Source organism: Rhamphochromis longiceps, linkage group LG4, assembly GCF_057381845.1.
Source record: "Rhamphochromis longiceps isolate RC_006_pf linkage group LG4, R_longiceps_female_GT1.1, whole genome shotgun sequence".
NCBI classification, from domain to species: Eukaryota; Metazoa; Chordata; class Actinopteri; order Cichliformes; family Cichlidae; genus Rhamphochromis; species Rhamphochromis longiceps.
Window position 1 is genome coordinate 18,706,238 of NC_140560.1, and position 24,331 is coordinate 18,730,568.

The following is a 24,331-nucleotide window of genomic DNA, read 5'->3' on the forward strand; positions in this document are numbered from 1 at the left end:
AAACTATATTTGTTTTTAATTAATATTTCCTTTTAATTGTACTAAACTTGTTCTTACTACTTATACTTAATGCCACAGTGTGATCTGTTTTCTCTTATAATCTGTCAGCATCCATCTGTATGCAAATCAAACTTCCTCACAGGCTGATATAAAGTCTGATATCATGCTGTCAGTCACAGAAGAAGATGAGAAGCTCCCATCAGATCATCTTTAGTACCAACATGTTCTCTGTAGCTCTGCTGCTGCTGCTGGCTGCTGGATCCTGTGAGTCTCACTGAACAGAAGCACTATGATCACAGCACAGTGATTCTTACTTTTACTACATAAAACATGTTTTCTCCACAGGTGTGAAGTGTGAACAGCTGACACAGCCACCCTCTGTGATTGTGCAGCCAGGTCAGCGTCTGACCATCACCTGTCAGGTCTCTTATTCTCTTGGTTACTACACAGCTTGGATCAGACAGCCTGCAGGGAAAGGACTGGAGTGGATTGGGATGAAATACACTGGGGACTCTCACTATAAAGACTCACTGAAAAATAAGTTCAGCATTGACTTAGCCACGTCAAGCAAGACAGTGACTCTAAATGGACAGAATATGCAGCCTGAAGACACTGCTGTGTATTACTGTGCCAGAGAGTCACAGTAACACAAAACATTAGTAGAGCTGAACAAAAACCCCTCAGTGGCTGAACAGTTGTAACATGAAGCCACCAGAGGAGGAGCTCTAAGACCACTGATGAATTAAAGGGTGTTTATACTTAAAAAAAAAAAAAGTGGGGAAGTGGCATTAAGGAGTCACTATTCTTGATCGAGGTAGTCGTAGCAACAAATTATGCTCACAGCAGTTCAGCACCAGTTTACCATCTCCAGAGAAAACTGAAGAAAGCAGCTGTATCTGCAGATGAGCATCTTGACATCAAACGCTTCTACTGTTCATTATTGTCCTCAAGAGACACAAAGCAAAGACCCTATCCTTTCATAATCTGTCAGAACTTTTTCATTATTATGCTTTAATATTCGTATTTTTTATTATTCTGAAAAAATGTTTTTACAGTCTAATGATACAGCAATTTATTCCTTCAGATCCCCTTCAGAAGGAAGTTTGGCTGGAGGCATTGGCTGCTGGATGCTGTGAGCCTCACTAAGGCAGGGACTCTGATGTAATGACCACAGCATACTACGATAAACTTAAACTTCTTTTCCTCCACAGGTGTGGAAAAGTTTGATCGGTTTACACAGCCAGCCTCTGTAACTGTACACTGTAAGAAATGTACGTAAAAATCACAGTAAATAACTGCGAAATGGCAACGGTAAAATACCATTAAATCAAAAAGAGTAAATGATTGTAATATGTATGTTAAATTTCTGTAAATTGACAAACGGTAAATTGCTTTTATTTTTACACTGCTAATATGTTGAAACTACATTAAGTTACAGTAATAAGGCACATTGTCTTTGAAAACAACAGGAAAAATCTGTAACATTATTTACAATTAATCACCTTATAATTTACATAATCATTCTGTATGAATGACAATCTTTCCTGCTTTTTTCATTTGAATTTACATTATACAACTATATATTAATCACCCAAAACATACCATACTTGTAACTTTAAAATCTCAAAACATTGTTAGAATTATTGTGAAATATTTATTTTTATATTAACAAGCTCAGACTGTTTGATAAAACAGTATATCTTAATAGTAAATACTAGAGATGGACCGATCCGATATTACGTATCGGTATCGGTCAGACCTAAATTACTGGATCGGATATCGGAGAGAAATAAAAAATGTAATCCGATCCATTAAACATCAAAAAAGCACCTCACAAAACTTGCGACATGGCATAACTCGGGTCATAACCGTAGCACGTCGGAGCAGTGTGCATCACGTGATAGAGCGGCTGTGGCGTGCGAGACCTTTCGGCGGTCTGGTTGAGTATTTGGAGCCTCGCTACCAAACTGACATTACATCTCCGATAAAGTGATCCCAGAGAGAAGTAAAGCAAGTGTGTAAGTTCATCTCTGAATGTTTGTAAAGCATTCCAGCATCAAGCTTAACAACCGATATATGGAGCGACTGCCTCTTCTCTCTCCCTCCCTCTCCTGCTGCTACTTCAATCATGAAACTGATTAATGATCAGCTGATTATTGATTATTGTTCTCTTTTTAGAGAACCTGTTCTTTCGGCTCAGCTCACTAGAAAGAGTTTCGGCTCCGAACCGGCTCTTCAGGTTGTTTTGTTGCTTTAATTAATTTATTATTAACAATAATATAAACTTATGCATAAAAGGAATTACTAATGTAAAAAAAAGTGGATTTATTTATATATGTTTATATATAAATATATGCGGTGGCCCCTTGAGACAAAGCATGTACAAACTCCAAAAAGCATGTACAAATTCCAAAACACATTTTTAGCGTTAACTGAACTTCCAAAGCAGAGCTACTAGATCACTTAAATTACACAATTAAAAGCATATGTGTATTGTTTGTGTATTTATACACAAGCACTCATATATATTCAAATGATTTAAAAAAAATGTTCATTTACCTGTTACGATCACACACCAAATAAGGTCGTTGGTACTTCCTGGCTTGTGTAGCCACTAGGTAACAAAAGCTCAACACTGCGCCCAGCATTAAACAGGATATTAAGATAAGATAAGATAAGATAAGATAAGATAAGATAAGATAAGATAAGATAAGATAAGATAAGATAAGATAACCTTTATTAGTCCCACACGTGGGAAATTTGTTTTGTCACAGCAGGAAGTGGACAGTGCAAAAGTTATATAGCAATTATTATTATTGAGAGCCCAGCTGCTTTACAGACGTAAGTACGACCTGGACGCCGGGATAGATTTTATTGTCAACCAACTGCAAGGGTCTGGGAAGGATCACGGTTATCAGTCAAGTGTTTCATACCCACAAATTAGCATTACATGCGCTCAAAGGAGCTTGTTTTTTTTCTGTTTCTCTGCAACATCATTCCAGCAATGAAGTTAAACAAAATAAAATGACCATTTCATATGGTTCTAATTACATGTTTTAGAATTGGTGACTATATTTTGAGAACAAATTATTATTTATTAAGTAATAAATCATAAAACAGTTTGTGCATTTATAAGATTTACTTGAATAATTTAATATGTGTTGTGCAGAAGTTTGTATGAGATGAAGTGTGGTTCTTTTTGCAGAGGAGTTTACATAAATTCTGATATTTACATATGTGTTGCCAAATATAACACAGGAACTACATGATTGGTTTACTAATCAAATCACTGTGCCACCGCTGGGTAGAGACATGACTTTTACAATGAACTATGGTGGGTTTATGATTTTTTTTTTATATTCTCAGTTTAGTGGGCTGGTAAGAATAGAACATTGATTTTGCAAACGCTGATTATAACACAAATTACATATTTGAAATACAGCTAATTATGCATTTTTTCTGTGGGTACTAAAGGTCAAACTCTGGTCTGAGCCAGTGATTAAAAGGCCTGGAGAATCCCACAGACTGACCTGTACATACTTAGGGATTAACAGTAATTATGCTACTACTTGGATCAGACAGGCTGCTGGAAAAGGAGTGGAGTGGGTTGCTTGGATCTACTATGATGGTAGACTGATCTCTTACTCTCAGTCATTCCAGGGCCGGTTTACCATCTCCAGAGACAACAGCAGAAAGCAGCTGTATCTGCAGATGAACAGTTTGATGATTGAGGATTCAGCTGTTTATTACTGTGCTCAAGAGCCACAGTGACAGAAGAGGAAGGAATGAAGTACAAAAACTCTGCACATAAAAAGTAATAATATTTTTTTTCTGCAGTTCACCTGTATAAATTATTAAAAATCAACACACCGAGAGAAACAATGAAACTCCTAAACTCTTTCAACAGGAAGTTAACCTGAAATATTTTGTTCCTTGGTGGGTAAGTATAAATGGTTTCATTTGCTTTGCTCTATGCTTTATAAATCAAATAAAAGGGGTCAAAGAATCTCTGAGCTTGTGAATTATATATTTATGTGTATTGTACACAACTGCCATTTTGTAATTATTAGTGACATGAGAATTCATATCCCTTTTATAATTTGTCATTGCCAATCTGTTTCCAAAGCAAATTTCCTCACCCACTCACAGTGATGTTAGTGCTGTGCTGGCTTGAAAGTGCTGTTCATTTCAACAGAGGAAGCTCCCATCGGTTCACTTTCAGCTGCAGAACCATACTCTATGACGGTTAAAACAGTTGTTGTGATATTTTGATACCATGGTAGCATTTACAGGATATTGTTTTATTGTGATATTATACAGAAAAGAGTTACTCAATAAGGCCCATTTAATAGTTGTTTTTCTCTTTCTCTCTGACCCAAGAATTGATGTGTAAGACTCACAGGCTGGTACCCCAAGGTCGAAAACACCACAGAGACGAGACCACTTCCTTACTCCCATCCTCCCTTTTTCTTTATCTCTTAGAAAAAGGCTCGTTAAAGGCCAGGTGGTTTGTTTCAGAATTCACTAATGAAAGAACTCTGTATTCTATGTCTAGGAGTGTATTTTGCTGGGATGATCATAAATTGTAGCTGAACTGATAAACTACACACAGGATACTTCTTTGCTCACAAGGCAGGAAGACGTTTCCTTATTTGGTCTGTACCGGTTTGAACTGGGAACTTGCTGACACACGAACCTTTTTTTCTCTATATAAGCTGTTGTATACTTAATAAACCTTTGAGTCGATTTGGGAAGACAACCTGAAGCAGTCTGTGTTTCCTTGTTCTCCCAAGCTGCTCCCGACGTCGTAACTAACCCAGCTGAGCGGCATACCTGAGTGTTACTTTGAATAATTAGGAATCTTATAAGGAAAGGACAAAACTCTGCTTATCGCTCACGCCTTGGAGGAAACCGGGGACGGAAATTTCCTTCAATTTTGGTGTCAGAAGTGGGATCCGCTGACAAAGGTAAATACACATCTTTAATATTTATATGAGACCGTATTATACCTCTCTCAGTGATCGATCCATAAAGAAACGGGATATGCTGACGAAGTTTCACTTAGTGATCCAGAGAGATACACTGACGACTTCCTCAGTCCCCGAATAAAGTAAATTAACCCTTGTGTGGTGTTGGTGGACACAGGAAGTTGCCTGTTGTCTTGAAATGTACGTTAAAAAGTGAGAAGTTGCTCACTCAGAGAAAGTGACACAGGAAGTTGCCTGTTGTTTTGCGAGAAGTTGCTCGTTAAGTGAGAAGTTGCTCACCAAAAAGTGACACAGGAAGTTGCCTGTTGTCTTGAATATTTTAATTTTGTTAAAAAAAAAAAAAAAAAAAAACGAAAGAAAAGAAAACTGAACACGGGTCTCACAGACCCGATTACCATACAAGGGTTAAAAGCAGTAAATTAAAAGCAGAAAGACACAGGAAGTTGCCTGTTGTTTTGCGAGAAGTTGCTCGTTAAGCGAGAAGTTGCTCGTTAAGTGAGAGTTGCTCACCCAAACAAAAATTGCTAGCAATAAATTTAAAGTGACCTCAGCTGTGCCGCAGCGAAATACTAACATAAATCCTTCAAGCGTGTAAACCCCTCTGGAAATCACTGAACATGGGTCAGAATAATTCAAAGACCACAGACAAGTCCGATAAAAAATCAAAATTACCTGTAAAACCAAAAAAATTAAATTTAAAGTCTCAAACAACAGCTCAGTACGACTCCCATTTCCGGTTACGTGTAACCCACGTCCACGAATCGGCGAAGACTTCCATGATTACGTATCCAGAACATGCGGAAGTGCTTATGTGACTGACTTTGTTTACAACTTACGGACTGTAAGTTCAATGCATTCTAATTTATTTCTGGAGCCTTATCCCGAACGATTATCGCCAGAAAACAGGTCAGTAGAAATGTTGAATATCATTTGTGATAAGAAAAGTAGTCTGCTTAAAAAGTCCTGTAGAAAATATATGATAGAATGCCGCGACGTGATGCATCAAATGTTACCGCTATGGACAAAAGGACCGGAACCAGGTGTAGATACTTTTACATCAAATAAAACTAGTGCAGGCTCCAGCATAGAAAATAAATCTACCGCGGGAAAAGCTAGTCTTGCATGCTCAGCCATTCAGCCTACAGCCCCACTGCCTTACGAAGATGAGACCGAATTAATAGTTGCTGCAGCAGCCGCATGCAAACAACGTCAGCGCTTTGATCCAACCAGCTTAAAAGACAGTGACAAAAAACCTGAATCACATGCAACGGGTCTCAGCCACCTAATTGAACAAGATCAGGAAAAACAATATATACGCCGCGAGGAAGAATTAGCAGAACATAGAAAGAGAGAAAAACTTTTGAAAGAAGAATGTGAGGAACTTATGAAAAACAACTTAGACGACTATGAAGAAAAACTTTTGCATCAGGCAGTGTCCACAATAGACACCCACATGAAACGCCACGATATCGTAGCTAGAGGTTTAGAGGTAGCTAAAGAAATACCTGTTACCCGAACTTTAATAAAGACTTATCTAAAAGGAAAAAAGGAAAAACAAAGCCAGGATGACAAAGGTCCTTACGCCAACACTCGCGGTAGTAGACAAACAGACCCAAAATCTAGTGACGTCAACGACACTTACCCCTTTATGATAATAGGAGATCAGTGTTGTATTCAGCCCCCTAAAATCTCAGAATTAGTGACAACTATTAAAGAGCTTCCCGATACTCTTAAAAATCCTACAGCCTTTGTCTCTGTACTACAGAGAAGTACCAGATATCACCATTTGGGTGGTCCGGATTACAGGTACATATTGTGTCAATGCATTCCTGGAGTAACCGAGTCACAACTCATAAGAGAGATAGGTGAATTAGACCCAAAGCATGATAAAGCATCCACAACTGCAGAGTTTTTGTGGGTAAATAATGACAAAGTCGCCGATTTCTTTAAGAATCTAAAGAAATTCCTGCTCACAATGTCCAGAGACAAAATTGACTTAAATGCAGTAACTATGTGTAAACAGAAGCCTGATGAATCTATCCTAGTATTCATAAAACGCTTTATGCACTGTTGGACTAATGAGGCATGCATGCCAGAGGATGGTAATGATCAGATTTTCATCACCACCTTTTTGAACAATATCCACCCTGAATGCTCTCAGTTGCTAAAAGTGACAGCTACTGATAATCTCTACGAATTGAGTAAAGATGCTTTCTTAAAGCTTGTACAACTGAAGGCCAGTGCAGATACTACCACGAAAGCTAAAAGTGTTAAGATAAAGTTGAATTTTGATGTAGAAGGCTCAGAGGAAAGTGAGAAACTAATGTATGCAGGATTACCCGCTCCAGCACAGCAAGGAAGTTTCAGAGGACGGAAGGATAAAAGTAGAGATGTGTTTTTATTGTGGCTCAGTTTTCCAGCAGCCGCAGACACCCAGAGCAAAAATGAATTTGTGTATTTCATTTAACATAAAGGGTGAAATGTTTGCTGACACTGATAACAGCTTATGTTTTCTCTGCCCTATGTACCGACATGATGGAGAAGGAACATCCTCTGTGTCAGCTGGACCCTCAGCAGAGAATGAACTCAACATCCTTTTTGTCCGGTACTCTAGGTCACACACTGTGCCAAAAAAACGTGTACAGACGCCACTACCAGGTAATCCCATGACTGGGAGCCACACTTTTGTTTCTCTAAGGTCAAACAGTGATTTTGTCACATAACTCAGACATAGGTTACGAAATATGTCGACACATAGATGTAACCTACCTTATATTGACTTTATACCTTAAATACAACAAGCCAGTATATGTCAAGCAATGTCCCATTTCCACGGAAAAAGCCGCAGCTCTAGATGTCATCATAGGAGATTTAGAGACTACAGGAGTAATAAAGCCTACAGTATCTCCATATAATACTCCTGTCAATCCTGTGCCAAAGCCTAACAAACCTGGCGTATGGCGTTTCATACAAGACTTAAGGCAAATTAATGCAGTCAACATTCCTCTGCCACCTCTCGTTTCAGATGTTCACAGCATATTGACATGCATTGCATACACATTTTACCGTGGTGGATTTATGCTCCGCTCCTTTTTCTCAGTACCTGTGCATGAAGACACACAGCCGTTATTTGCATTCACACATAGAAATAAGCAGTACACTTGGACTCGTCTGCCTCAAGGCATGATAGACAGCCCTGCTGCTTTCTCAATGGTGGTCCGTGCTACCCTGGACAGCTTCACTCCTCCAGGGCTGCACCCTGATCCAGTATGTGGATGACCTCCTCCTCTGTGCTGAAAGTGAAAAACTATGTCAAACTGCTACACACATGCTTCTCCAGCACCTCCAAAAGACTGGCCACAAAGCATCAGCAAAGAAAATGCAGTACTGTCAGACTTCTGTTCAATATTTGGGATTCACACTGTCTCACGGAAAACGTTCCATGACTGCAGACAGGGTCAAAGCTGTGACCTCTGTCCCTCGGCCCACTACACAGAAGGAAATGTTGTCCTTCCTGGGCATGGTGAACTATTGCAGACAGTGGATACCAGACTGTTCTTTTCATGACCACATTCTGCGTGACTGTTGTAAAAAAGACAAGCCTCCTCGAATACTGTGGTCCACAGAAATGACTGCCTCTTTCAATGCATTAAAGGGAGTGCTGACCTCCGCCACTCAAAGGTGCTGCCTGAATTGTTCAGGGAATGCCGGCCTGCCTGAGGGCAGTAGCAGCTTGCTCTATCATGATAAGGGACTGCGAGAAGCTCACACTCTCACATGACACTATTCTACACACCAATCACCAGGTCACGACCATTCTAGCAAACATAACTACACAACATATGCAAATCTCACTATAAAAGCGAGCAGCACACCTGATTCGCCAGCACATTTATTGATCCTATGCTGTGTTCTTCTGACCGACAGGATGGCTCAGACAGGCTTGACGATCATGACTGCATGACACGTATACAGGAATCCGAGGCACCACGTCCAGATTTAGCAAACACCTATCCCAGACTCAGTCATTGTTTATGTGGATGGGTCCTGTTCAAGGCCGAATGACAACTCATTTCTTTGTGGCTATTCAGTGGTAACATTGCCTGACATCATACTAGAGGCTCACTCATTACCATTTCACTCAGCACAAAAAGCAGAGCTCATGGCTTTAATACGCGCCTGTGAGCTCCATGTGGATAGGCGTGTGACGATTTACACAGACAGCCGCTATGCATTTGGCGTCGTACATGACTTTGGCACATTGTGGAGACAAAGAGGATTTAGATCTGCTGATGGAAAACCGATTGCTAATTCTGATCTTGTGCAAAGACTTTTGCAGGCTATACAGCTGCCATCGGCCGTTGCAGTTGTAAAAAAAAACGAAAGGACACAGTACAGCTGACACAGACGAAGCAACAGGTAATGCCTTAGCAGACGTGACAGCCAAGGCTGCAGCTGCATCGCAGCTCCCACCTCCGCAGGACGTATTATCTGTGCCCCTACAGCTGCCACTTGTTAAACCCCCAGACTATTTAGACACAAATGTTGATTTAAAATTCATACAAGAGCAAGCCTCTGCATGTGATTACACCTATTGGGAGAATAATGACTGTACCTTAGATGACAAGGATGGCCTATACAAAATCTTAAGGGTTTGATTGCCCTCCCATCTTCCCTGCTGCCAGTCCTTGTCCGACATTTTCACGGTGTGAGTCATGTCGGACAAAGAGGGGTAATAGGGGCAATAAAATCAAGATTTGTAATTGAAAAAACATCACATGCAGTAAAAAGCATATTAGCAACCTGTCTAACATGTGCGCGAACTAATGTAGGAAAATCAAAAGCAAAACATCAGCATTTACCACAACCAGATTTTCCATTTCATACATTACAAATTGATTTTACACATATGCCAGCACAAGGAAGCATCAAGTACTTACTGGTAATAGTGGATCAATTTAGTAAATGGGTAGAAGCTTATCCAACCTCAAAAGAAACTGCACAAGTAGTCTGTCAAAAGTTGTGCAATGAAATAATACCCAGATTCGGAATACCTCACCAAATTAACAGTGATAGAGGACCTTCATTTACATCAGAAGTAATTCAAAAGTGTACTAAAACTCTAGGAATAGACTGGAAATATCATGTGCCATACCATCCTCAGAGTTCAGGAGTTGTAGAAAGAATGAATAGGACCATAAAAAATCGCCTGACTAAAGCAATGATAGAAACAGGAATGACCTGGGTCAAATTACTTCCTCAAATCCTCTGCGAGATTAGAATGACTCCATCCGCAGCAACCAAATTATCTCCATTTGAAATAATCATGGGAAGACCGTTTCCAACACCATGGTCAGCTTCCAGAGGGGCACCGCTGTCAGAAGGTGATGTAGATATTGCATTGTCCGACTATGTCTACAATTTGGTAGAAACACTGAATAATAACTATCAGAAAGTTTGTCTCTCCCAGCCTCTCCCCTCCACAGATCCAACCCACAAGTGGAGACCAGGAGATGCGTGTTGGAGAAGTTGCTAAAACCAAGGACACTCTGGGAGGCCGCGTTTTCCAGCCCCCAGACTGTACTGGCAGTGACGAAGAACCAGCATCCTCACAGACGGACAACCTCAGTGGATTCATGCCAGCAGGGTTAAGACCAGCCCAATCAGACCATCTCAGGCGTCGGATCAAGCAGATGACATCTCCGGCGGGCCAACGCCCGGAACCAGAGCAAATAAACACACGGGTAGACGACATCTCCGGCGAGCCAGTGCCAGGATCCAATGTACATACACACACACAATCACTGATTAACACACAACGCCTGAAAGAACAACAACAAGGTACTCAAACATCCAGCAGGAACAGAAAGCCGGAAGTACCACATGATGTCTAACCTGATAAAGCTAGACTCATTCCATCCTGATAATGGAGAAAATGAAATGCCCATTGTCATCATACGACGTTTATTCTATGTCTCTCGAACCTGGGACCAGGCCAGGAGACAACTGAAGAACTGTTTTTCTTATATACTTTCTTATATATTTAGGTTATTTATCATATCTATCGCATTAACCTTAGGATTTCTCTTTGCTATTTTGTATTGTAGACTGCAACCATGTTCACATTTCTGCAGGTCGTATTTTGCTGACGATACCTCATGCTCTATTTTGCAAGACACCTACTTAATGCACTCCTCACGCTCCCTAAAATCAGTAAATGACAACATAGACGCCACTAATAAACGATTTTATGCACCCCATAGAGCAGGAGCTAACTCCTGGTACGAAAATGCCAGAACAGCCGCTCGTGATTTAGGAAACAGTAACTGTTATGTCTGTTCAAAGGCTAATCCAGAACAGGTTATAGTAGGATACCCCATATCCGGTTTCCCCCTCACTGAGGGACTAGAGAAAATCGGCGGAGATAATGCTCTCCTTAAAGACACTTTACAGTTGACTCTGAGCCCTCTCGACTGCCTACTTAGACACACACACACACCAACTAACCCTGAGACTCCATTAGGCGAATTATTGAAGTTATCTAATGACACCGCAGGGACCTGCGCCCCAATGAAACGCCCCAAGAATAGGTTAAAGCCCTCACTGCCCTTAGGACAGATCCCTATCCATTTTAATACTAGTATGATATGTCTGCGCAGACTAAAGTTAACTGGCCCAGACACACACATAGATTATACAAAGGATAACTATACATTTTTCTCTGACTCCCCAGGTGCACGCTGTAATGAGACATGGCTAGCTGTCTCTGTGGCTGAAGTTGTATCATATCTGGAGGAACACACACACAGTTCAAGTTCGAGCAGAGAATCGATCATTGTTCCCCCAGAGGGTGTATTAAATGACACTGACTGGGGGGAGTTAGTTAAATCACACATGGTCACGCGCCTAACTAGACCAATCCCACATGCTTATTGGATGTGCAATAATACCCTTAGATTAGCTTTACCTGTTAATTGGACCGGTACCTGTGGTCTAGTAACCGTTGATGTATGCTGTACTTTCATTCCCAATAATACCGCCCCTAACGGTTCATTCACACAAGCTATGAATAGACTTGAAGCGTTGAAGATAGAACTAATTGCCAATGCAGGTCACGGTCAGTGGCTAGATAAGTGGCTACAGGACACATTTGGAAAATGGAAGGAACTAATTGTAGCCTTTGTAACCGTTGCAGCATGTTTTCGATGATTATTGTCTGTTGTGTGATACCATGTATACGCTCTCAGAATTTTTGATATTAAGCTTGCTCGAAGGACCAGTTACATTTATGATTTGTTTTATGTTTATGATTTGTCTTTATATTATGTTATTACATTCTGTCTTTATACTATGTTATCATTTCATGATAAAAGGAGGGAACTGTTGTGATATTTTGATACCATGGTAGCATTTACAGGATATTGTTTTATTGTGATATTATACAGAAAAGAGTTACTCAATAAGGCCCATTTAATAGTTGTTTTTCTCTTTCTCTCTGACCCAAGAATTGATGTGTAAGACTCACAGGCTGGTACCCCAAGGTCGAAAACACCACAGAGACGAGACCACTTCCTTACTCCCATCCTCCCTTTTTCTTTATCTCTTAGAAAAAGGCTCGTTAAAGGCCAGGTGGTTTGTTTCAGAATTCACTAATGAAAGAACTCTGTATTCTATGTCTAGGAGTGTATTTTGCTGGGATGATCATAAATTGTAGCTGAACTGATAAACTACACACAGGATACTTCTTTGCTCACAAGGCAGGAAGACGTTTCCTTATTTGGTCTGTACCGGTTTGAACTGGGAACTTGCTGACACACGAACCTTTTTTTCTCTATATAAGCTGTTGTATACTTAATAAACCTTTGAGTCGATTTGGGAAGACAACCTGAAGCAGTCTGTGTTTCCTTGTTCTCCCAAGCTGCTCCCGACGTCGTAACTAACCCAGCTGAGCGGCATACCTGAGTGTTACTTTGAATAATTAGGAATCTTATAAGGAAAGGACAAAACTCTGCTTATCGCTCACGCCTTGGAGGAAACCGGGGACGGAAATTTCCTTCAACAGTCATAGAGTATTCAGCATTTTTTGTCCACAGATGTGGATCGTCAGCAGTTGACACTGACCATCCCCTCATAAAGTCTCCTATTTTGTGAGCAACTGGACAGTTCATTGGATCAGCAAGCCTGTGGGTAAAGATCTGAAGTGGACTGGAAGTGCACATCATGGATACAGCACATTCTATGAAAATTCCCTAAAGAACACAGTTTTAGTTACTTAGTTACTCTAAACCACGGGTCTCAAACTTAAATGAGCTGTGGGCCACTGCTGGGACTGTCATCTCAATGAGGGGCCACTTTAGTGTTCAAGTAATACAAAAAAGCAAACAAACAAACAAACAAGAAAATACCCTGAAATATTTCTGAAAATGTCGTGTTTTTTAAATTTTATTTTAAATATTGTGTAACAAGACAAAACTGCGATGGCCCTGAGAGGCCAGACGGACTGCAACTTAAGAAAACACCAGCAATGAGAAAAAACGCTGCAGAAGCACACAAAACACAACGGAAATAGAAAGATGACAACGGAAATAGGAAAAACGAAAACAAAAATAAGAAAAAACACAAGGTGTTTCTGGGGAGACAATAACAAATGGTAGGTGTGTTTTATCATGATTCATATAATACTGATGACGGAGTTTTAGGCTAATAGTTAGGTTAACACACTTACCTCACATCTTTTCTTTCCTCACAAAACTGATAGATCCTCCACTTCTTTTAAATGTCTCCCGGCGCTATTATTAGCATATTTTGGTTCATGCAACTGGTCTGTCGGGTTATTGTCTCCCCAGAAACACTTCCCTTGTGCTTTTGGAAATCTGTTTTTTCCTATTTCCGTTGTCATCTTTCCTATTTTGTTTTTGTTTTTTCCTATTTCCGTTGTGTTTTGTGTGCTTTTGCAACGTTTTTCTTATTGCTGGTATTTTCTTAAGTTGCAGTCCGTTTGGCCTCTCAGGGCCACCGTACAAACTGCAAATGTGAAGGCATTTTTTTTTCTCACTCAAGACACGTGGCAGCACTTCTACTATGATTTTGTTTGTATTTAATAAAATAAAAATGCAGACATAAGTGTACACATTAGTTTTTGACTGCTTGTGAAAGTTATTTTCTTTACAAATAACTCTCTCACTGAACTAATACAGCCAATCCCTCAACATGTTTGTACTCTCTGCTCATATTGCCTTCATATTAATTTTTTTTTTGCTTTTTAAAGAACTTATTCTAACATAGTACTCAACAACAAATGAATCCTCCCTAACAAAAAAAAGTAACATCAAGGGACCAATTATATTTTTTCATGTAAATATACGGGCAAGTAGGAGACCCCTGCTCTAAATAGCCAGAACATGCAGAAGACACTGCTGTGTATTACTGTGCAAGACACCACTAACAGTTCTAAAAGTTAAAAAATGTATATTTAAGAGAAGAGACAAATGGCTCATGCAATGAACCATCTGAGTTGATGACTGTTTTTCTTATGCTGTCAGTTTACTGGGTTGGTAAGCACAAAGTATTTCATTTCCAAACATTAGACCTTCACTGCTGGAAAAGGACTGGAGTGGATTGCTTGGATTAGCAGTTAGTTAAATTAGTTAAATTAGTTAAAACATAGCTATAGCTCTGGGAAGAGGAAGAAACAATGTACAAGAACTCACATCAAGCCAATTCAGAATTTTCTTTCTGTCATTCACAGGATCAACAGCACATTTAAAGAAACAATGAAACAACTTCCTCAACAACTTTGAACATCAAGTATTCTGTTGTCTTATTTTTAATTTAAATGTTTAAATTTCCCTTGTATATTTCTGTTAAAAATGTATTATGAATATATTACATTCTTCTTTTTTTATACATCCCTCCACATGCAAAATTAACTTCCTGCCAAAAAAATACAAAGACTTAGTATACATGTACTGTTGGCTGCAAGAGAGAGAAGCTTTGACCCAATGGCCTTTAACATCAACATATTCTGTGAGTCTCACTGAAACACTGAAAGCATGGACAGAATATGCAGTTTAAAGACAATGCGGTGAATTATTGTACCAGAGAGTCAGAGTATCATAAACCATTAGGAGACCTGAACAAATACCCTTTATTGGCCAAACAGCTGTTTCTTCAGATCACCAGAGGAGGCGCTCCAAGACGAGAACATCTTTCCTAAGATGAATCTTAAAGCTGATCCTCAATAAAATGTCACAGAACAAAACTGAAATCACTCATTATATGTTTAAATTATGCCCAATGTTTTAAAACAAGAATAAAAGAGGAGTTTGCCTGCTGGAGTAAAATCTACTTTTTGTTTTGTAATATTAAGCTGATAAATGAAACAGATGTTAAGTTGCACTGGTGAAAACTTAAATATCCTTTTATAGATATGTAACAGAATATTTATATAAGATGTTTACATATGACAGAAATGATCCTCTTGAAAAAAAAAACTTGAAAAAAAGCTATTTGCATAAATCTCCTGCAGCTCCGTGTCTTTGACAGATGTTTGGAAACAGACTAATAGAAAGATTTATACTTACTGTTAAACAGAACTCATTTTTATTTACTTTGTTCATACTTTACAGTAAAATCATAAACACAGAAATTCCGATGCCAAAACCTAAAGGTGCCAATAGATCAGCATTTAGAAAACATTAAACAAACAGACACACATGTATATTGTAGTTTTGAATTCCTGATTTCCTGGCTCCCAAAAACAAATGCTTTTTGAAAGGAGTATCAAGTATGATTTTGTGATCAAAGATTAAAAAAAAATAGATTGTGGAATTATAAAGGAAAGTCTTACTTGAAAACATCTGCTTAATAAGTAAATACATATCAAATAATAATGTAATAAAATGATCAGAAATACAAGCTACAGTGTGGTTATGTTTTTGAGGGAGGAGCTGATGCAAAACTGTTCTAGGTTATCTATAAATGTTAGAGAGTTTAAAAAAGAGAGTAAATCACTGATGTACCCACTGTAGACTGAGCAGAGAAAAATTGGTTTTCATCATGATCAGACCTCATATTTGGTTCACTTTTCTCATTCTTTTATTGAACTGGGCTGGTAAGGATTATAGATATAATTTTACTAATGAAACACATAAAATGTCTGCATCATTGTATCTAATGAGCTGTTTGTTTGTAGGCACTGAAGGTCAAACACTGACTGAGTCTGAATCAGTGGTTAAAAGGCCTGGAGACTCCTACAGACTGACCTGCACATACTCAGGGTTTAGTGGCAATTACTGGAAAGCTTGGATCAGACAGGCTGCTGGAAAAGGACTGGAATGGGTTGCTATTATCAGTGGTGACAGTAGCTACATCTACTACTCTGAGTCAGTCAGAGGCCGGTTCACCATCTCCAGAGACAACAGCAGAAAGCAGCTGTATCTGCAGATGAACAGCTTGACGACTGAGGATTCTGCCGTTTATTATTGTGCTCGAGAGTCACAGTGACACAAAAGGAAGTAACGCTGTACAAAAACCCATGAAAGTCAAACACTGCTTTCAACTTTCAACATTACTTTTCCAGAGACTCACAGAAAAGAAGCATCAGTAGAGTTGAAAAAGAACCCCTCAGTGCTTGAATAGGAAAAAAATCTTAATCATGAGTTGCACATAAAGGGTTTAGTTTGGTCACATCCAATGATATTTTTCCCCTTCACCCTTTTCAGAGGGGTGAATGCTAATCTTAATGATGCTTTATACTTTCTTTCACAAATCCTTACAGCAATTGGGGGCACAGTGTGTGTGTGTGTGTGTGTGTGTGTGTGTGTGTGTGTGTGTGTGTGTGTGTGTGTGTGTGTGTGTGTGTGTGTGTGTGTGTGTGCCAGCGCTCCATTCCACTCTTTGCTGGATTGTTAAGCGCTATTGTTCTTCCTTAATTCCACTCCCCTCATAGGAGGTATGCTCACATGTTTTCAAGAGTGACTCAGTTAAATTTGTTAAAGTCTTAATTAATTTGTTTCATATTCTTTACTAATAAAAGCAACCTTCCTTTTTCTGTCAAACCTGTGAAGTCTCTCACTGTTACACAGTAGTCATCAAACCTACAGTTTTCTGGGTGCGGTTGTTGCGCAGTTTGAAATAGATACGCACTTGCAAATGCTGCAGTAGAAATAAAGAATGACAGTGACTGGGTCCATACATATAATACACACAAACCTTGTGCTACTTTTTTTTGAATACTTTGGAGTTTGAGTTTGGACCTCTCTATTGTTTTTTTTAGATTTTCACTTTGTGAAACAGTGTTTGTTGTTGAGGAGGAGGAGTCAATGCAAAACTCATACTTGATTTATATATGTTGAACAGTAAGGGCCATGACTCAGTCTAATAGACACACTGCTGACTAGACAAAAACATATTACTTTGACAATGATCAAATCTCTTTATTTAGTTATTTTACAGATTCTGTTTTGTTTTTTCTTAGTTGGTAAGGACATGCATTTTCTTGGACATTTAAACTGATATAAAGAAAAGTGATTCTACTAATGAGTTAGCATTTCTGTAGGTTCTGAGGGTCTGACTATTCCAGTAGTGTGGGAGGATATGCAGTATAGAGGTCATCATCTATGACACTTAAGGCCAGAGGACTCTGCAGTGTATTACTGTGCAAAGCACACAGTGTTCAAAGTCCAGTGAGAGGCTGTCAATAGATTCGATTTTTCTGTGATGTCTGTCGTTCAAACTGTGAACTTTACATATCTCTCCCATTGACATTGCATTTTAAAATATGTCATTTTTCAGCAGTCCAATAAAAATGTGAATGTTAACGAAAGCCAAGATCATTTCCCAAACATAACCACCATCACCTGTCACCAGTCAATAATCAATACAATACATACAAATCAATACATACAAATCAAAAGTAAGAATCAATACAGTCAATTCAGCCTTTTTATTGCTATTTCTAATTCTGCCTCACAGTAAATTCCTTGGTTGGTAGAACACCCTCATAAAATCAGACACAGATCAAAACTACGCAGGTAGATTTTACATCAGTGGTTTGATTCATCATGTATCATAAACACTCAGTGAACATAAAATAACATACATAACATACAAAGAAGTACTTAAAGCTGTGATTTAAGCTCTTCCCTCTCTTTCTCATGAGTCGAATGACTTTGATAATGTATATAACAGTAAAGACTCGGAAGAGTGCACAGGAGACTTTCATGAATACAAACTGAACATGCGACTCAGCCACCAACACATTTCATAACAGGGGCTGATCCTTGAATTTAAATCTTTTCCCTCTGTAATTGCAAAATAAATAATAAAATAATATGTGTTGACATACTTTAGTTTTCAGAAATCTTAAAAGCATAATTTTCATTTTTATATATATTATTTTGTTGATGCGCATGTGTGACACACTATAATATGTGGTCATTATGTGATTTAATTTTTTGTATATTGTATAAGTTTTTAGGTGTAGTTTTGTTAAGGAAGGGCCTTAATTTTGTGATTTTTGTTGGAGACCCAACATGTGATGTGATCCCTAGTTGCGCCACAAGGGGGCACTTCCGCCCTATTGAGATGGTTTAGTGCAGACCTTCCCAAAGAGCCATGGCAGGGGGGGCGCGGAATGAAAAGGGGGGGGGGGGGGGGGGGGGGAAACAAAACGCTTGGACACTGCTAGCACGGGGCGCCTACAGAAACGCAAAGCAGGAGATGAAGCATAGCTGAATATGTTTCCAAACCAACTTCATTCTAAGCCAAAGACTAGAAAATATGGTGAAGCATATCTGCCCTTTGGCTTCACCTGCACAAGTGCCGAGGTAGGTCTCCCTGCATAATTGGTTTTCCCTTAGTCGGGAGCAGCGCTGGGCTGTTTAAATCACGGACAAACAGTATCCCACATTCGTGATTTTTAGTTCACAAACACTTCTTGTAATGATTAGCTCCTGACATTTTGCAGATATTAGCTCTTTATACAGTAAAGTTACAGTGGGATACAAATAATATCAGGCTGATCCTGCCACGATTTGTTCCCCCGGTTCAAATCAGGACAAACAGTATCCCACAGCTGTATATGTTTTTAAACCTATTTTGCACAGAGAGGCATTTTTTGAAAAATGTATTGATAGCAATGTTGAATATTATTACACATGAAAAAAAAACAACTACAGTAATAATCACACCGTGACGCATCTGCCTTTCTAAATGGAGGGACAGTAACTGTGTGTAAAACCTGAGGATAGTCAGATTAACAGTATTTTGTCTCTATCTTCCATTCTGCAATTCATCTCATGTAAACAATAACGTGGCGCACAGCGTGACGTGAAAAAAGGCACATACCTTTGACCTTGCGTGATGAACTCTGTATCCCTTGTCCACACGTAAACGCAAAAAAGGAGTTTTAAAAAAATCTCCGTTTTCGGTGATTCGAAACGCCGTTTCCGTGTGGACGAAACAGCTACGTTTTCAAAAATACCCGTGTAGGTGTGGACATAGCATAAAAGAGTTAGTAGTTTATTTTCTTACTAGCTGTAATTTATTGCAGATTACTTGTATTTGCTTAATTGTTTACTAAATGTTTGAGGTGTGAAATAAACCGCAATGGAGCAAAATATGGGTGTGTGTGGTTGGAGGATGTGTACGTGCGTGCGCGCGTGCACGCGGGGGCGCAACATTTTTCTTGTAAAACAAAGGGGGGCGCAGCAAAAAAAGTTTGGGAACCACTGGTTTAGTGTGATGCTACTGCTCATCTTCAGATCTGGCAAAAGCGAGAGAGGGAAACACACTACCTGTCGTCCATCTCATCATTTGTTTGTTTTTTTCCAGGGTAGTAAGTAATAAGGCCACACATGTGGTCCACATAATTTACATACCAAGTAAGGGTAAAACCCAACCAGCAGTTTGTTTTGCTGAGATCTGTATTTGTTTGTATTGCTCATTGAAACATGTTACGATTGAGAGAGTAGGAGCTAAGAGCTTAGCTCACCGCATGCTGGAGTAGGCTTTGTTGTTTTCTAAACTTAAAGCACCCTCTTGTAACAAAAGTAAACCATGGCTCCTGTATATTTGTGTTAATGTGTTTGCAGAGACAGTTTGATGTGTTGTCACTGTTATTGTCTAAAGTTAGTATAATAACCAGTGTAGGGACTAAGTAACTACGTTATTATTGTGGTAACGACCATGGTAACTAGTTATTATGCCAAAATCAGGAACGCATTAATCGCTACTGGGATTTAGATAGGGTCGTTATTCGTTACTTCGTGTGGTGGCTATCGCGGAGCTTCCACAGATTCAGTAACATTAGCAAGTGGTGGAGGCCAGCAGGTGGATGAGAGGAAGGGGAGGCAAGAGGAGGAGAGACCTGAGGCGGCCGCCGGTCCGAGTGTCAGGTGAACTGAACTTCAGGTAAGGAGTTATGACCTGCAGTCTATTTGGGTCAGATATAAACCAAGTTTAGGTGCAGTTTATTTTCGTTGTGCTGACTTTTTTGTACTGCGTGCTAGCTAGCATGGCGGAGTTTCTATACAGCTGGGTGCGTGCTATGATGTTGCTGATGTTGAACTTAATTTTGTTCATAAGGTTAATTATTAGAGTTGCCAACCGTCCCCTAAAAAATGAAATCGTCTCGTATTCAGAGAAAATATTACGCATTTTGTATTGAGGTGAAAATAAATGCAGTTTGTCCCGTACTTTAGCTAGGATGGAAAAAGACACAAAGCTGGAGTTATTCTGTGTCTTTGCTGCACAGCTGCCTCTTCTTCTCTCATTCTCTCCCCTCCCTGTCCTGTTGCTACTTCAATCATGAACCTGATCAATGATCAGCTGATCGGCTTTTCTCTCTTGTTTGTTTATCGCCCACTTTGCACCAGAAAGAAGAAACCAGCGGATGTCGCACTAAACAACAGCAGCACATTTAAGCTTGATCAGCTGTTGTTAGAATTTATCTAATATTAATTTCTAGTATCAGCTGATGTTTGCTGGAGCCACAGCTGTAAACCTGCTGGTCATGATATTGGTTTGGATATGTGGTGAGAGGGAAACATGAAGATGAAACCAGGAGATGTCCTTACTGAATCATCAGAGCTGAACAGGTGATGGAGAAACAGGTTTACCTTTTAGGTGACATGAATGAGTTGAAGGGAAGTTATGAACTGTTTCTGAGAGACAAATAACACCAGGATCCTTTTTTAGGTAGCTGACAGCTGGTAACTGTGCAGGGGCGGATCTAGCAAAGTTTTGCCAGGGGGCCAGGTAGGGCATTAACAGGGAAAGGTGGGGCACAAAGAAATGCTTTTCTTTCTTATTCTCATTTAAAATGTCTCACTTTTAATAAATAATTATCTGAATCTTACAATCAAAGTTTTTACCTGATGTAAAATGTATAGAAATCATACATTATACCAACAAGACTGTACATCCCTGTCACAACAGTGTTTGTTTTCATTCAAAGGCTTTATGGCTTTTCCTATAATACTTGGTGGGCTGTTCTCTAGTCAAAATGCCCGGGCCGATTTTTTTGTCCCAGTCCAGCCCTGGGCATGACACGCAGTGAATTTATCTGAGAAGGTGAATTTAAAAAATAAATGGCCAGGCCAGCGGTGCACATCGCAAATCAGCTCGCATAGACACATTAGTTGTGCCTCTTCTTAATGATGGTATCTTAACTAACAACCCCAAGTACCAGATTCAACTTGTAATTGGCTAAAAATAACTTAGCCTACCGGTGAGAGGGACGTTGCTAGCTGGCAGCTTTTTCAAGCGATGTTGAAATTTCCACATTCCAACACTTCAAATGCTTCAGGAGCTGTCCACTTAGTGCAGCATCAGCAACACGGAAATACATGGATACATCCGTAGACTCAAGACAGAATTCACAATGTGTTTTCAGGACTTTCAGGTGTATGGACCAATGTTTTATTTTCTGATCAAACCAGAAAGCTTTAATGTGCAGCTGGATTTGTCTCGCATTAACTGGCTGAGTTAATGCCAGTTAATGTGAAATCGAAATGCAGCTCATTGAACTGAAAAGCCCGACTCAGTGGGGGTCAAAGTTTGCAGAACTACGAACGCAGCTGGAATCTATAGCCGTGCGTGTTCATGGAGCTTGCATTTTCACATGCTGGACATCACTACCTGACAGGTTTAACTGTCTTCAGAACATTGCAGAGGCCTTATTGACAGTATTTGGCTCTACTTAGAGACCTGTGTCTCTGAGTGGGAGACCAGAGATCACATTACAGTTTTTTCCGAATGCTTAAACCCTAACTGTGATTCCTGTAGCACAATCTCTAAAACTATTCAGACTTATAGCAAAACCACTCACTGAGTTTGCAAAACTAAAAGCACAAAAACTGCTTTGCACTCAGTTTGCAATTTTGTAACACACACTTTGCAAAACTGTAGGCACAATTCACTGCACAACACTCAATTACCAAATTTCCAACACACTCCTAGCAAAAGTATACACATGTATGGCTATCATTAACACTAATTTGCCAACTGTCTGGCACACTTTCACATGTGAAAACTTTCTTAGATAATTCGTTCACTTTGCAATCAGCCTAAGCACTATAATACAGGTAAGCTGTGTGTGCGGAGTACAATGGTGGGAGCAGAAAGAGTGAGAAGTAGAGGAGGCCGAGGAAGAGGACGTGGAGGTGAAGAAGTAGGATGAAGAGGACGACAAGGACAAGGAGGAGCAAGAGGAAGACGAGGAGGGGGCAGAGGAAGCATGTTCACTGCAGACCAAGTAACCCATATAGTCATTATGGCGATTGCAAATAATCCTATACTTGGAAATAAACACTTGTGTTTGTTTTGATGTGTTTGACTAAACACCAGTACTTGAAGTTTGGATCCCTCTATGCTTATGGATCTATGACAGAAGTATGAGCTCAAACTGACATAGCCTACCTTGTGCACAGGGAAGGCAAACGCCAGATGTGTTTTGTATTCATACCATCGGTGTGCAGTTGGCGCATTGTGTGCTTAGTAGATGATGGCTTGTGTGTACTGTTTGATACGGAAACACCATTTTTACGAAGGTGTGAAGAGTTAATCTAGCTGTGTTTGCTTTTGCAAGAGAACTACAATGTTTTGATTATTGGGTGACAGGTTTTCTTATTTGTGTGAAGAGTTTTGCAAAATTAGCCAATAGTTACAAAAAATGTGCTTAAGCAATCAGAAAAAACTGTAAACTGAAACAGCTGATCAAAAGTTTAAGACCTAAGAGCTACTCATTACTGAGTTCTTGTTTAGAACTTTTTTGGTGGGGAGGTTTACTGTTTTTTGTTTTTTTTTAGAGGTGTGGTCTTAAACTTTTGATCAGCTGTAAATATTCTATTGTATATTTCAATAAAAGATACAGTGAATGGAACGGTATTGTTTGAGTTAAAGACTATACTGATTCTGCTATAGATGGTAGTTTTTATTCTGTAAGTACAATTTAAAAAAAAATATTGAACAATGAATGAATGAACAAAATGTGTGCAGGAATCAATTTTTTTTATATTGTAAGAAATAAACACTGACCAGGTCTATGCTAGCTTTATTTTTGCTGGTAGGAGAAGTCACTGCAAAACTCCCAAACTAGGTAACAGTAAGAGGCAGTTTTCTTGTTTGACAGGTACCTATAACTCTGACAGAAACTTTACCAGTGGTTTGAAAAGCCAGAGAATCCCACAGACTGATGTGTACATCTCTGTATTAAAATTCAGCATTTACTGGATGATCTGGGTTAGATATCCTGTTAGAAAAGACTCAAGTGAGGTGTTTAAATTAGCAGTAGTGGTCACACCACTCACTACTCTCAGTCAGGTGAAGGCAGTTTTCCCATATCCAGAGAAACAACAGACATTCAGATAAACAGTCTAAAGAATGTCTGACTGAAGCTGTTTGTGCAAAATCTTAGAGTCATCCTCTCTACATGACAGACATTTATCAACTGTTAGATTTAATTTTACTTTTAAAATAATTATAATATATAAAAGAATGTCAATTTTAACGATGTTTTACTATATCTGACATGTTAATTTATTATATTTCATATTTTCCATTACAAATGTATTGTGCCAGTAAATATTTAGTTTGAATTAAGTAAAACAGAGCCATCTTTCATTTCAGTAATCAAATATCCATCTGCATGTTTTAATTATAGCAGAATCTGAAGAATTCTAAAGTTAGTATTTACTACATCAGTTTGTCACATTTTGAATTTATTTGTTCATAATATGCTAAAAACAGTACAATCAGAATAATGTTGGTGATAAAATCATAACCAGTACTCAGTGATATTTGGTTGTAAACAGTTTTTGATGTTCACAACGAACATGTGG

The 24,331-nt window shown here is 39.2% G+C and overlaps 1 gene segment (V, D, J or C); it reads left to right on the plus strand.

The window, feature by feature from the left end:
* Window positions 1–221: 221 nt before the first annotated feature.
* LOC146671423 (immunoglobulin heavy variable 4-38-2-like) lies at window positions 222–647 on the plus strand. The segment is given in 2 exon segments: window positions 222–264; window positions 346–647. Coding segments are annotated over 2 exon segments (345 nt in total).
* Window positions 648–24,331: the final 23,684 nt, after the last annotated feature.